Here is a 14298-nt window from a genome sequence, read left to right as displayed (position 1 = left end):
TTTTGAAAGTTGTCGGAATGCGACAGAACGAAAGGCAAACTGTGCAAATGATGGAATATACCAAGCGAATGCCATCAAACCCCATAAAAACTCCTCAAAACTCCATTGGGACCCCTAATGACATAAACTTGCTCCACAGACCTGGCCATGCCCTACCCTGGAAATCCACCTTGGCTGTACTATGAAGAAGAATAAAAATGGGGACATGACAAGGGACTACCCCCCTTAGTCTGCAATTAGGAGACAGCTTAAACGGAGAGAGCAGGGATCAAAGTAACAGCCCCTGCCCTGAGCGTTGTCGCATTCCTATGTACAGTTTGAGTGACAACAGGTCCACTAACCATAATGATGGAGGAAAACTAACAAACTCACCACCTCATTAATGAAAACAAGATAAGAAAAGTTACACTGTCTAATAAATAATGAATAACCCTCGGCGTGGACTATTCACCAACAGCCCCCTTTAAGCTTGACTTGTGGGACAAGTTTTTCAGAGAAAATATAGAATTCACATATACAGCCAAGTAAATACCATCCCAGCAGAAAACAGTTACAGCAAAAAATACAAAAGAGTCATTCACATCTTGTGTCCTCACTGCATAACCCAGATCCACAAACATAGATAAGCAGTTAATTTCTGAAGCTTCATCATTTGGTTAAATACAGTATTAAGCTTATTCTAAGCAGCTTTATGAATAACATTAGCTATGGCCCTCAAAGGCATTAGTGACTGACCACATTGCTTGGTATCAGGCACATCTATGGGTCCAAAAATATAAAAAAGTATAGAAGGGGTTTATATATAAATTTCCATGGCATTTGCAGGAGGTGCAGAAATATGAAGCGAGAGGCATCGAAGTAATCTTATATATCAGCATTGGCCCTGAGTAGCACAAAAGGCATTGAGTTCTAACTTCTAAGTCCTGATACACCACTATTTTTTTTATTGAATCAATGAAACTTTTCTGTGTGGCTTTACGCATAACATCTTCATCTCTGTTCTGAAGAAAAATCCAATGTGCCATTGGTCAACATTCTTTCCCAGAATCACTAATGGTACTGTTGGTTGATGTATTTGTGCTGCACCAGAGTATTGAACATTTACTTGGTGTCTGCAAGCCCATTAACTTGAAACAGAAGTAGAACACTAATTACATTGGATAGTTTCAGGCCTTTCATGGGTCTTCAAAGAATGAGGCATTCAACATATTTACATATAAATTTCATGGATTTTCTAGGAGGCCCATAAGCATGAAACATGAGGGATATGAGCAACTTTATGTAATGGAAACTCCTCTTTTCCAATGGAAGGTAAAATGCATTCACTTTATGGTATACAGAAGAGTGTGTGAGGCCTATTTAAGAATAATATTTTGAAGGATGCAACAACTTAACAAGTGTTATCCAAAAGACAGTTTCTTGCTATAACAAACAATTGTGAAATACAGAAATCACAGAAGTATTGCCAGACATGAACATTAATTTATGAGATTCTTAAAGACTTACCATGCTCCCAAAACCCACATACACGGGTGCTGGACCAGCCTGAAGCCACTGAAGAAATTCCAGACGGGGGCTATAACTAATTCCCAAGTTCAAGAAACAGAAACCAACCACGTCCACTAAATGTCCCCAGTCTACAAGCAAAAACTTAAACAAATTAGATGATGTCCAAATTAGATGATGTCAACCAACCCTGAAAAGAATAAATGATTCTTATTTTCAAGAAAGAAATCCTTGGGAGAAAGCCAAATCTTTGGTACATCTCGTCAACATGCTGGACATTGCTGCAACAATTTTCAATAATATGGTTTCTTGTTTCTATTTTTTAACCATGCATGAAAAAAATTTCTTTCAGCCACATTTTTTTGCTGCAGATCAATGATAAATACATTTTTTTCCAATACAAACTCTGGCCATTTCTTAAGGAGGTCAAATGCATTGTGATTCCATGAACTGATAGAACTATTTTGGTTCATATATAATCTGAAGAGTTAGCATTCTCATCTAAAGGGAAAGATAACCAATACATGAACAGAATAAATACGTACAAAACAGCCTATTCTGTTTAAACTGTTTCAGGAATAGTAGAACAAGCAAATATAAACCCACAATTCAGCTCCAAGTTAAAAGCTTCAAGCAGCATATTTTAACTATGATATGGTGGACTAGTCAAATAATCCCGTGTGGAATCAGATAACAACGTTCCCAACAAGCTCACTAACACCATTCCAAAGGCAGACTAAATATTTTGAATGAACAAACATCAATAAAGATGTGAATATGTCCATAAGCATGGAGAATGCAGCTGATGAAAAAAATGGTATCCAGGGTTTCAACTCAGGAGACTGAGAAAAGAGGAGGTGGCATTTGAAGCACAAGCTGCCAAATTTATCAATAAAAAAACGAAAACACTAACTAAATCATAGAATGTTAAAATTAAGGTGCTGATCATATTGTAAATATGGCATTCATGATTCATAGTGTGCAAGGATATCCAAAATCATGCATACTAGCAGGTAAACTATTTTATTTAGAGGACAAAATAAAAATAACAGTATGTGCCTGTTAAATTACTATGCTAATCAGACATAGCAAGGGAAACATGTCAGACGAAAATTACAAGGATGCAAAGTAAGATAATAGGTAAATTTATAGTAAAATTCCATGCACGAGAAATTACTTGTGGTTGAATAGAAATTCTAATGATTCAATACAAGGTGGATAAGCATAAACTACAATTGAAAATGTTACGGAAACATGGATGTCTGCAATCCCTTGCAACAAAATGATAATATTCTTTGTCTCTTTAAAAGTAGGCAGCTATCAAGGAAATTTTGGGGATGGTACATGCATGATAAATCACTTGTAATTTGACAGAAGAGAATGTGAAGAATTTCAAACTACAATGGAAAATGCTGCATAAATATGGAATTCCGCTGCCCTTTAAAATGAAAGAATAGCATTCTTTGCACAAAGCATTTGCTTACTGTCAAAAATACAAATATTTGACTTTGAGGGAGGTAATTTTGAAGTCCAGAATCCCACCCCGTACAAGGAACCTTCTCTGCAATCACTTCCTATGATTTTGGAACTATTATTGAGAAGCTAAATCTACAAAGAAAGACCTATTTAAACACTTGCTTACTATAATATCATAATTCAATGATTATTACACCTATGATGGATGGAAGTACCATTTTTATTCCTGTGATTAATCTAACCAAAACCAAACCACAAACTACTCCATAAAGATTGATATTCCGTAGGCAAAAAGATTCACTAAATAAAAGATAGCTCAACTTGCAGTCCTTTGAAAACTACACAAATAATGAACTTCCTTCAAAGAATCAAGGTCACAAGAAAAAGCAGCTTAATTCAGAGTATTCCTCAGGAATTTAGCATTCAATTTTTCGTGCTGTTTAACAACCTCAGGTTTCCTGCTACCTGATTAGAAATTTTATATGTAGATGCTATGAAAATGTTCATGAATCCCAAAATTTTAATTCTCCCATTTCAATTGCATTTAATGTTGATTTTTGGGGTAGCTGTGGTCGGTATTCCCAGCTACTCCAAGTCGACCCATAAAAGAAATATTAAAGAAGAGTTTTAGAATTTAAATTTTAAACTGTCTCCAAAAGTCAAGTTGGCCCCAGCAAGAGACACACCTATAGGCTATTCGGGCTCATCAAACCACTATATATTGCCAATCGACTCCCTCACTTGAAGACCAATTCGGATCACTCGAGCATCATATCTCTGTTCATCTATGTGAAGGAGAAAGGTGAGAAACAGTCCGAAGTTTGACCAAGCATCTTATCTTTGTTTTGACTCTGTTTGACTCCGCATGTGTGGAGAAAAATCCGAAATTATTCTGATCATATCATTGGGAAGCAGACTGAATATTCTGTGGAGGAGCAAGAGGCCAAAATTCAGCCTCGTTGACCAGAGTTGACAGAAATCTCTGAGTAGAAGTTTGACCAGGTTTGACCTGGGTCTTGTTGCTGGTCTGTTTGACTTTATTTTGACTGGAAATATCAGATTGTATCTCTTGTTGAATTGGATAATTTCTCTAAGAAAAGGTTGTTGGGCTTTTCCCTAGTTAGGGTATTCTCAGAGTAAAATTTGTGTCTTGTGTTTTTCTGTCTCTTCATGATCCTAGTGTCATTATTGTTTTACTGTTGAAGATTTTCTATGTATAATTTCTTAATGATGTATGTGACATAAGATGCATTAATGAAGAAATCATTGGAAGTAATTTTATCAGATTAAGGAAGTCCTGAAAAATCAACATTTAATTCCACATACCATTTGGCTTTGGTACAAGATGTGGACTCCATATGTATCCTGTTGGCAAGTCTGAAATAGATCCATGGTATGCACTTAAGTATGCAATAGGAGGAAGTTTCAGTTTCTTTCTTCTGAAATCATTTATGATACTTCTTATCCCCCACCATATTAATATGTCCACAACCAGATACGATAGCTGAACCCAAAAAGACAGATCAATGTTAGAAGAACTCAACAGTATATTAAAATAAGTTCCCTGTCCCGCATGTTTTTGTATCAAGAAAAAAATATTCTAGACATACCCAATAACCAGCACTCTGTGGTACTCGTGCTAAAGGATGAGGAAATTCATTTGTGGGCCTGTACATGATGCAAATAGAGGCATAAATAAAATGTTTGAAATAGACATCTAATGAGAAACTGATATATCCCTTTTCTCGTTTCAAAATCATGAATATATTACTTTTTTTCACAGCCAAAAACATGAGTTTAATGCATATGTCAAAATCAACTCCAAGAAATGCAAGGATATTTCACAAAGGACAATTACAAATGAAATCTTAGACTAGGATAACATATCAGAATTTTCATGATCACAATATGACTTGGTGTTGGATCAATTATCTTATATTTTAGAAACAAGATGAACTTCAAAGGACAAATCAAATATTATTCTAGATGTGAGATAAGAGCAAGATCTATATTTTCAAAAAATGATTAATTGCATTTGGATGCTTACGATGTTCTGCCTCCAAAATCTACACAAAGATAAGTCCAACCACCAAGCACAAATCCTAGGGCAACTTGAGGACACCACCCACAGTCACCTCAATGGTATTCCTCCTCACTTTAGGTCAGCTCACATCCAGCACAAGGGGGGATTCCTTAATAAGACCACAAGCCTGTCCTTGCAAACCTTGATATAAAAATAAGATTTGTAGAATGAAGATACTTTAAGATGTAAGTAATAAAGTGATGGTGGACTATCAAAACCAGTGTTTATCCATTTGGCCATGGAGTCAAGATCAGAAAGCAAGAAGGACTGAGTGTGATGGAGAAGACATAAAGACGTGCATTGATGTACTACAACTAGTACTAAAACAGATTTTTTTCACATTGTGGAAGAACTGAGAGCCCTTATGTAAGATCACTATGACAACCATGAGATTACTGCTGAGAAATAACATGCAACCATGAAAAATAGAGAAATCACCATACATGAAACCCTAGATGAAGTAGATAGTATATGACAGTCTCCTAATTTAAAGATCAACCAACATTGTATCATATCCACAAATCTGATTTCACCATGAGATCAAGAAACCATAATGTATCAAACTTAATCTTCTTTCTTAGTTAGAACAGACTTCAAATAATCAATGAACAGATATGACCAGAAAATTCCAGCAACAAACTCTTCGACTACCCAATGTTGTATCAAGAGTTAGGGAGGATTTTACTTCAACCCTATTGTCCTCTAATTGGAGCAATAATGCCCTTCTACAAAGATTATTTCAGCAACAAAATACAATGGCAATCCTTGCAAATCCCTAGTCATCCATGCAAGAGAAAGAAGAAATGGAAAGAACTTATATTGAACTTCACCATTAGCTTCTTTCTCCCAAGAGATGTTCAATTGAGCTTAGAGGGGAAATCCCATTCATCCAACCATGTCCTTGCAAATGAGAGCTCCCTTCCTTTTATAGAGCTTCTCCTCAAACACTTTACAATAAAATATCACAGAGTAATTTCTAGATCCATGAACCTTCCAAAAATAATAATATCAAAATTCATAACGGACTTTAGAAGTCTCCTTCAAGCTAGTGGCTCCATATAGAGGGTGAAAAGATGCGCAAAATAAGGTTTGAACAGTTACTTGATTCCACCTGTCTCCTTCTTAGTTTTTGTGTTCTCCAAGAATTACCATCTAGTAGCTTCCTCTTCCCAAATAGCAATATAACTCAAGAAAAAGTGGAGCGCTCCATTACAAATGGTTAAATGCAACTAAGGTTTTGAGGTGATTTTGTCCCCTTAATTAAAGATTAAGTTCAACGTTTAGTTAATTAAAAATTTAAAATGGTTTTTAATGCATTAAAGGTGTGCCACGTCCCCCCTCGTCCCCCCTCATCCCCCCACGCCCCCCCTTGTCCCCTCACGTCCCCCCACGCCCCCCCACGTCCCCCTTTTCGGAAACGCCCCCTTAGGGAAGGGAAATGTTTCCCTGGCACGTCCCCCTGAGTTTCCTTCATTTTGGGAGCGTGGGGAAACGTCCCCTACTCGTCCCCAAGTCCCCGGAGCACGGGGGAGCAAGGAAACTAGACCCCTAGGGGGCGGGGGGGCGGGGGGGGGGGGAGGGGGGGCGAGTCCCCGTGGAACACTGTGCAACGCCCTAAATAATTATCAGTATCTCTATTATGACCACAGTTCAGAAATGTCATAGCCACTCTGCACCTATTGGCATTGGTTTGGCGAAAATTTAGGCACTATGTAGATAGACATCTACTCTTCCTAGGAAATAGGGAAAAAAGGAATCATTCTTGATATTTTTAAATGAAGCACTCCTTACAATATCCTCATTTATGCCACATGTGAAATGAGATGAACGCAAGTGGTAAGAAATGCTTATGTAACCTTTTTCCTTCAAAACTACAAAGACACCTTAAAGGCACCTTCCAATGGTGAAATATGCATGAAACTATGTAGATAAGTGCATCAAAAGGTGAAGGTCTACTATATGAAAATCCTTACCTCCAAATATGTCCACTCAACAACAAAATATGCCTTAATATACATGAATGTCCCTCAATATGTAAAACATAAGGCAAACACATGGATCCTCATCACCGACTCTTAAATGACTTGAACCATGCTCCAAAGTTCATATATGTTGGTGCAATGCTACTGACAAGAATGCCTCCGAAAATACAAATCGAGCTTGCATTAACCAGATGGGTTCTAGACGATATTCAAATAAACAAAGTTCACTCACCAAATATGAAATGAACAAGTTGGTTCATAAACTTAAAATGCAAAATAAATGGGATAACATTAAAGAAAAAATAATAATAATAATAATTATATGGTTTAAAATAATGCATTGAATATGTAATATGAGAGATGAGAAATGATTTACAATGACCTATGTGACAACATATTGACAGGTCACAAGGTGAAAGACTATGATGAAGAGTTAAGAACCTTAATTATGATGTGCCACTTTATTTTTATTCATCATCATTTTCATCATCATCATCATTATTATTTATTTGATGCTTATTTACACATTTAAGTTCATTACAAAAAAGGCTACATATTCATTATGGCATGCAAAACTTCTCATAATTCTTCATTATTGATGTTGAAGACATAAGACAAGATGATCTCCAAAGAGTTGGGTAGAATTGTCAAGATGTGAAAGACTTTGACCACCCTAATTAGATCTTCTATGGATTTGTGTGATAACAACTTCTGTTTTGAGATGAAAATGTACCAGAACAAATATTCTTTGAGATGTAGATTAGATATTTTCCATGCTCTCAGCAGAGTTGATACACAAATCAATTAAAGTATCAACTCTTGTGATTTGGACAATGTTGCAGGAACCGTTCCCCCTAGATCAAATGCCAGAACCGCAAACCATGCGGATTAGTTCCCAAACGACAACAGAAACCCCAAACGCGACATTTGGAACCACACTTGGCATGAAAATTCAAGATTCTTGGACCTGTAGGAACTATGATGGTTTTGTGCATGATTCCATAGGGCAAACTGCAGTTCTGAATGGAACGCAGCACACACAGTTCTACAACGGTCCTTTTTTTATTTTTTTATTTTCCTCAACAATGGTTTAAGCGGGGCCTAGGGTGAGTTAAGGGTGAGTTTAGGGAAAGGAAGGATGAGATTAAAACACCTCTTCCCCCTCGTTTCCTCATTATTAGTAGATAGATTTACAGTTCACTACTTTTTTTGTCATAGTCTATAGATGATAGATTATAGTATTCGACTTTAGTGTTCTAAATTTGAACTTTTCAGTCTTCCTAGTTTAGTGTGCAGATGATAGTGGTTGTTATCACTCAAACTAGCAAGGAATCCTAGAGGGGCACTTGTTAGGTCAAGAGCAACAATGAAGCTAAAGCCTACTATCACCACAGTTAAAGCTTGCTACTCTTTACGGACTTTCACGAAAGGAGACCCGATATATAGAGAATCACTTATGAAGGATAGATAAACTAAGATGGATGTGAAGTGATGTCAGGGACCCTTTCCTAGGGGAGGCTCAGGAATGGGACTTGCTTGCATCTAAAGAAAGGTACAAGGTTTTCTAGGAGAAGGGGATGAGGATTTAAGGGCTAGGTTTAAGGAGTGTGAATTGTAAAGGAGCCTCCAAAACCCTAAAATCCTTGTTGAATTTGGTTTCCCTAAGTGGTTTTTGAAGAGTTGACCTTGACAACATACGGGACCACACGGGACCAACTGGACCCAGGTTAGGTCAAGAGGAAAGAGTTTAGCAACCAGTGATCGATTTGACCTAAACAAGGAGGAAAAGGGAGTCAAAGAAGTGATTTTCACTCAAAGGTGCAAAATGATCCCTATGAGGAACTAGCCTAGGGAAACTTAGGGAAAAAACCAATCTCGAGGCTAGGGCTTGGGATATCTCACAACCCCACAGTCAGAATTCCCTCAAATTTGGTGGAGACCGAGGAGAGACACCAGCACAATAGAGGCCAAGAGATCGAAGTTTTTCTATGGGTGGCTTGTCAGGAAAATGATGCCCTAGGAGCCCTAGTGTGGCTTGACCTAGAATAAAGGAGAGGGATAGAAGAATGGTTCTTTAAGCAATCACCTTATGGTAGGCCAATGCCTACTCCTTTGGAAAGATTGGAGTCAAGAAGGATACGAATATGGACTTCATTTCTAGGTCAAGGAGGCTTCGAGGACGACTTCCCTAGAGAATTCGTTCAACATACATAGCCCATATATAGAGACATGCCATGTAGAAACATAATTCCACAATTTTGCAGTAAATGCATGCAGCAACTAGCCCTAGTACAACGAAAATCTCATCATCAATGTATGTGACAAAGTAAAAGAATAAATAGCATCAAATTTGTACTTGCGTGTAAGAGAATATATCCACCCACCAATAAACTTGCCAATCAAGAAGCTTCGGATAATAAAAGACAATCCATACATCAAAATTCATCCATGCTCCCAAAATTTCGTCCACCAAGAAGGAATAGCAAAAATCTCAAGAGAGATACAAGTCCAAACCAAGTGATGATGAGAAATGAACTCTCATCATTTGTATTTATACACCTCTAAGGAGTTTGATTTAGCTACTTGAGCCTACATTAGCCCCTAAAATAAAAATAATGTGCAAATAACTAACTTTTGGTGACAAGCCCACCAAACTAGCTCATAAAAAAAATAACAAGCCTCTCAAGAGGTTGAGTGATCAATAATACATGACGTTGGGCTCTCTAGGAAGCATGATGAAGTCCATAGTGCCATAATGATGAATAGGACTCCCAAATTAATGGACAAGGGGTTGGCCCCTTGTTCTCCACATAATAAACTTGTGGTGCTCCCAATGGGTGTGAGGGCACACAAGTGACCTCACAGGTCTCCAAGTAACTCGAAGATGCATGTAGACCATCTGTAAGGGCTCAGATGATGGTGTAAGTGATGTCATATCAGCATCCAAGTCCTCGGCCATCTCCCAAGTGCATGGTACAACTATGGGGTTAGTTGGGCAAAGGTGAATCAAGTGCATCTTCTTTGTCCAATAGGTGAATCTCAAGCAATCTCTGAACATATCTAGGGATCCATGGAGTGTTGTCTACTACTGTGGAGGCCCATGGCTCTCAACAAACACCCTACATGTGCCAATGCAGCCCTTTGGAGGGTTAGGACCCCGTATATGGAGACCAAACCCAAAATGGAAACCACCTGCAATCTTGCATAAGATCCAATGTGTCCCCTCGCCTTCCAATACAATAAGTCATCAAAGAAATTGATTAAAAAAGCTTACAAACCATCAACAGCGGGTGGGGACTTCATAATGGCATGCCCTTCCATAGTGGGCATTGGCATGTGTTAATGTCTCCAAGCTCCAAATGGGGTTAACCAAGTATCCTATTAGGCGGTTTCTACTTCTAAAGGGGATAGTATGTCCAAGCTACATCCTTTAAAGGGTGGTGGCATGTGATAAAGAGATGAATAGAGTAGGGAATTAAAGGGGAAACCCTAGGTCACATGCTAGGGTACAAGGGTAGCTAATACAAGGGAAGCCCACACTTGGGTATATAATGTATAGGAGGGAGAAATCATGGTACATGAGGTGCATCGGCCTTGATTTTTCCACCCTTCTTTGTATGCCTTTTGTCTTTTATGATTTTTCTTTAATTGACTACTTGGGGCTCAAGGGATAAGAGCATGATGTGTGAGCTATAGTAGTGGATACCCCCTTTAAGGTAGGGTGGTTCATTACCCACTAGGGTTTGGGACAATCATGGGTTCCTAAATAATAAAGGAGGCTCATCTAGGGCTTGTAGGAACCAAGGTTATGGCCATGATGATGGGGTAGAGCTCATGTATTGGTTTTTGCCCACGTGCTAAATATGTTTGTCCTAACCTTCTTTTGCATTTTGTGGTACATCTTCCTGTTGAATGTGGCCAATTATGCTTTTACCTTTTATTTCAGTTGCATCAACCTCTAGGGCATCATTACAAGCCCAACACAAGGTGTGCGCAAGGGGAAGGGGCAAGCTAAACCTATGTGGACCCAATGGAGGAATGTGGACCTAGGTGGAAATGATTAATGGGTTTGTAATGAGTGGGAGGGAAGTGATATATGTGGATGAGGGAGCGGGACTACACAACCAAAATCAAGGTTTCCCCTATATTACCATCTCTAAAACCCCAAAGGTCAGTAAAAGAGATCCCACGGGACTAGGGTCCAAGGTTAACATCCAAAAGAGGTCTAGGGGACAAAAGCATAGACCTAACCTACTCTTTCCATCGAATCCCCCCATTAATCCATCCCCAAAGGTGTCCATGATAAGCAAACTACAATACTCAATTACCACATGGCAAGTCATACCTTTAGGTTCGGAAGACCCACCTTCAAATATACAATCATGACAAATGGGTAAGGGACCACATGGCTGGCTCAGGTGGTAGAGAAATGGCACAATGAGCTAGTTGGTGGCTGCAAGGGGCTCTTGGCTACCTGCTGAGGACCATCTTGGAGAAAAATATTCTCCTAGGGATATCACTCACAAAATGGTGGGTAATAGTGGCCAAGTGGCCTATTTTGTAAACATCACTATTTGGTCATTTTGATAGTTACTAACTTGCTAGATAAGTTATTTGAATGTTTTACCTTATAATGGTCTACTTTTTATTATATGCTCAAAATTTTGATACTTCCAGCCTTCTACTATCTATGATATGCTTAAAAAATTGATGTTTGTTTGTAATTGCTAGAATATAGATGCTTGATGCTCGAATAATTAGTCATTAATGTTCTATGGATGCCATATCTATCTTGATTTATGTACAAATATGCATGTTTTCATATCTTTTGCAACTAATTTGTTACTCTAGATGTTTTTAATATACATGTAAAATAATATGTATATATATAATAGACGCTTCTAAACATTTTTGGGAAATCACACTTCCGACGCTTTGCTTCCAAAAAATGTCACCACTTCGTGCAACATTAGATTTGGACATTGATATGGTCCCGTTGTAGCATGATTTTTCCTTGTCATACTTGTTGCTTCTCCCTTATTCACTTTTGGCATTATGTCTACTTCATAGTACATACATTTGTGCTCCTTCTATGAATATTGAATTTTTATTATTAAGCATGCTTGCATTTTCTATCATTTGAACTTTGGCATCTAAAGATATCCTTACTTCCACTGGATTTGCAACTGTCTAAGTTGTGATATCAATTGGATCAATATTGGTTCCTTCCTCCACAAACTGGACTTCTTTAGTTCAATATGATTGGTCATTGTGCCTTAATTAAAAATGCTTCCATGTTGACAAGTTATTCTAACTTTTCTTGTGGAGACCTTTTACATTCTTCAGCTTTTTTATTTGTGTAAGTAATCTTTAATTATGATCTCTTAAGCAAGAAATCCCTTCCTCAGTTTTTGTCAACCAATTTTTGTCTATTTGCTTTTGGTTTTAGAATTTAGATTCCCTAGCTTCTCCTCTTTTAACATTTTAATTTGTTCAAACAACCTCTAATTAAGGTTCCTTGGGCGAGTGTCATGTCCCTTCCCAAATAAATTTGTAACAGGTTTTGGTCTCTCCACAATTTTGCATAAATTTTGATAAGTAAAAGAACCCAGCAATTTTGACTTAGGAACTTAGGAGAAAGGAAGGCTGAATTAGATTGCTAGTGGAAGGTGGGGGCCACCCACGTGGAAAAACGCACTTGGGCACTTGGGCAATTCGAATTGCCTTGGAGGGGAATCAAATGACTTGGAGAGGGGCCCACATGAGGGAAGGAAGGCCCACGAAGATATAAGGAGGAAGAGCTCCTCAATTGAGGCATTCATTCTTGCACATTGAACTTACCTGTGTTTGCTCGAGTTGCTTAGCTGAGTTAATTGGTTGTTTAGCATCGAGTTTCTCAGGAGAGAGACTAAAGTCTAAAACCTTCCTTCAAGGGACTTCGAGTGCCACCCTAGGAAGGCATTTCACACTACCTTGAGGGAACCGGAGGAGATTCGTGGCCATACCGCTCAGCCTTTGAGCCAGCGGAGCGTATTCCTGGAACACGTAGAAAGGGAAACACGAAGAAGTGATTGAGAGTTCATCCGAGCAGCACTTGCCATGGCCCACGTGAGGGAAGGAAGGCCCACGAAGATATAAGGAGGAAGAGCTCCTTAATTGAGGCATTCATTCTTGCACATCAAACTTACTTGTGTTTGCTCGAGCTACTTAGCCGAGTTAACTGGCTATTTAGCATCAAGTTTCTCAGGCGGGAGACTCAACCTTTCCTTTGGGGAACTTCGAGTGCCACCCTAGGAAGGCATTTCACACTACCTTGAGGAGAACTAGAGGAGATTCGTGGCCATACCACTCAACCTTTGAGCTAGAAGAGCGTATTCCTGGAACACCCAAAAAGGGAAACATGCAAAGGTGATTAGGAGTTCATCCGGGCAGCACTTGCACGGAAAGTTTGGGGAGTTGGAGTACAGCAGAGGATCAATCTTTGGAAGGAGTTTGGGAGCAGGAGGTTGTTGCATTTGGGCAGATCGATTTACAGCGTTGGTAGATTGCGCAAAGGGCCTTTCTGGGCTCACTCAGGAGTTGGTGGAGAGAGTTATGGAGCTGGGATCAGTTGTGAGAAGGGAGGAAAGTCATAGGGGACATCATCTCAGTGTTTAGGGCAGATTTGGAGGGCAATCATTGCACAATATTTGCCTTCTCTGTTCCTCTGTACTCAATGCCCCTCAATTGCTATCCCGATCACTGATTCTATCTCTCTTAGCAAACCCCGCTCTAGAGAATAGAATAACTGATCACTCTGGTGTACTCTCCAAGTGAACCTCAAGCCTCCTCTTATACTTTTCCTGTTGACATCTCAACGGCCGAGATTAAGTCCCTAATCAAGGCTAAGATTAGATTTGGTTTGATCCATGTCTTTTGGACCACTCTAACACAGATTCATATTAATACACATTAATATTTTATTTTCCCTAAGTTTAGACTTAGGGACTCCATTAAAAATATTAATTATTTTAATACCTCCTGATATGTTTAGAATCTGCCCAAACCCTTTCAAGTTTCTGGGTATTGGAGACTTCATGTGCCCCAACCTCTCCACCAATTTTCATGGCTAAAGTACATCCGACGCTACCCCAAATCAACATCTAGTTCCTCATCACCATATTTTACTCAGTGTAATAGAAATAGGCGAGTACTCACGATTCCCAATCTTATTGCTCGTGAAACAATCTAATCCGAAACTCTGCGAGTCAA

At 38.7% G+C, this 14298-nt stretch overlaps 1 protein-coding gene across 4 annotated transcripts in view; it reads right to left on the bottom strand.

Annotated features, from left to right (window-relative positions):
* Positions 1–14298, bottom strand: part of LOC149180092 (sterol 3-beta-glucosyltransferase UGT80B1-like) — a 392913-nt gene that overhangs the window by 123983 nt on the left and 254632 nt on the right. For all 4 annotated transcript variants that reach the window (XM_089415891.1, XM_089415893.1, XM_089415892.1 and 1 more), the window contains 3 exons: positions 4593–4650; positions 4309–4486; positions 1507–1637 (listed from right to left, as the gene is read on the bottom strand). In XM_089415891.1, the coding sequence (XP_089272017.1) occupies positions 1507–1637; positions 4309–4486; positions 4593–4650 (367 nt within the window). The remainder of the gene's footprint in view (positions 1–1506; positions 1638–4308; positions 4487–4592; positions 4651–14298) is intronic.

This window comes from Pinus tabuliformis, chromosome 3_2, assembly GCF_031772625.1.
Source record: "Pinus tabuliformis cultivar Carrire ecotype Pingquan chromosome 3_2, CPIR1, whole genome shotgun sequence".
In the NCBI taxonomy this organism is placed as follows: Eukaryota; Viridiplantae; Streptophyta; class Pinopsida; order Pinales; family Pinaceae; genus Pinus; species Pinus tabuliformis.
Note: the sequence above shows the minus strand (reverse complement) of the source record. Positions and strands in the feature narration are given on the sequence as shown.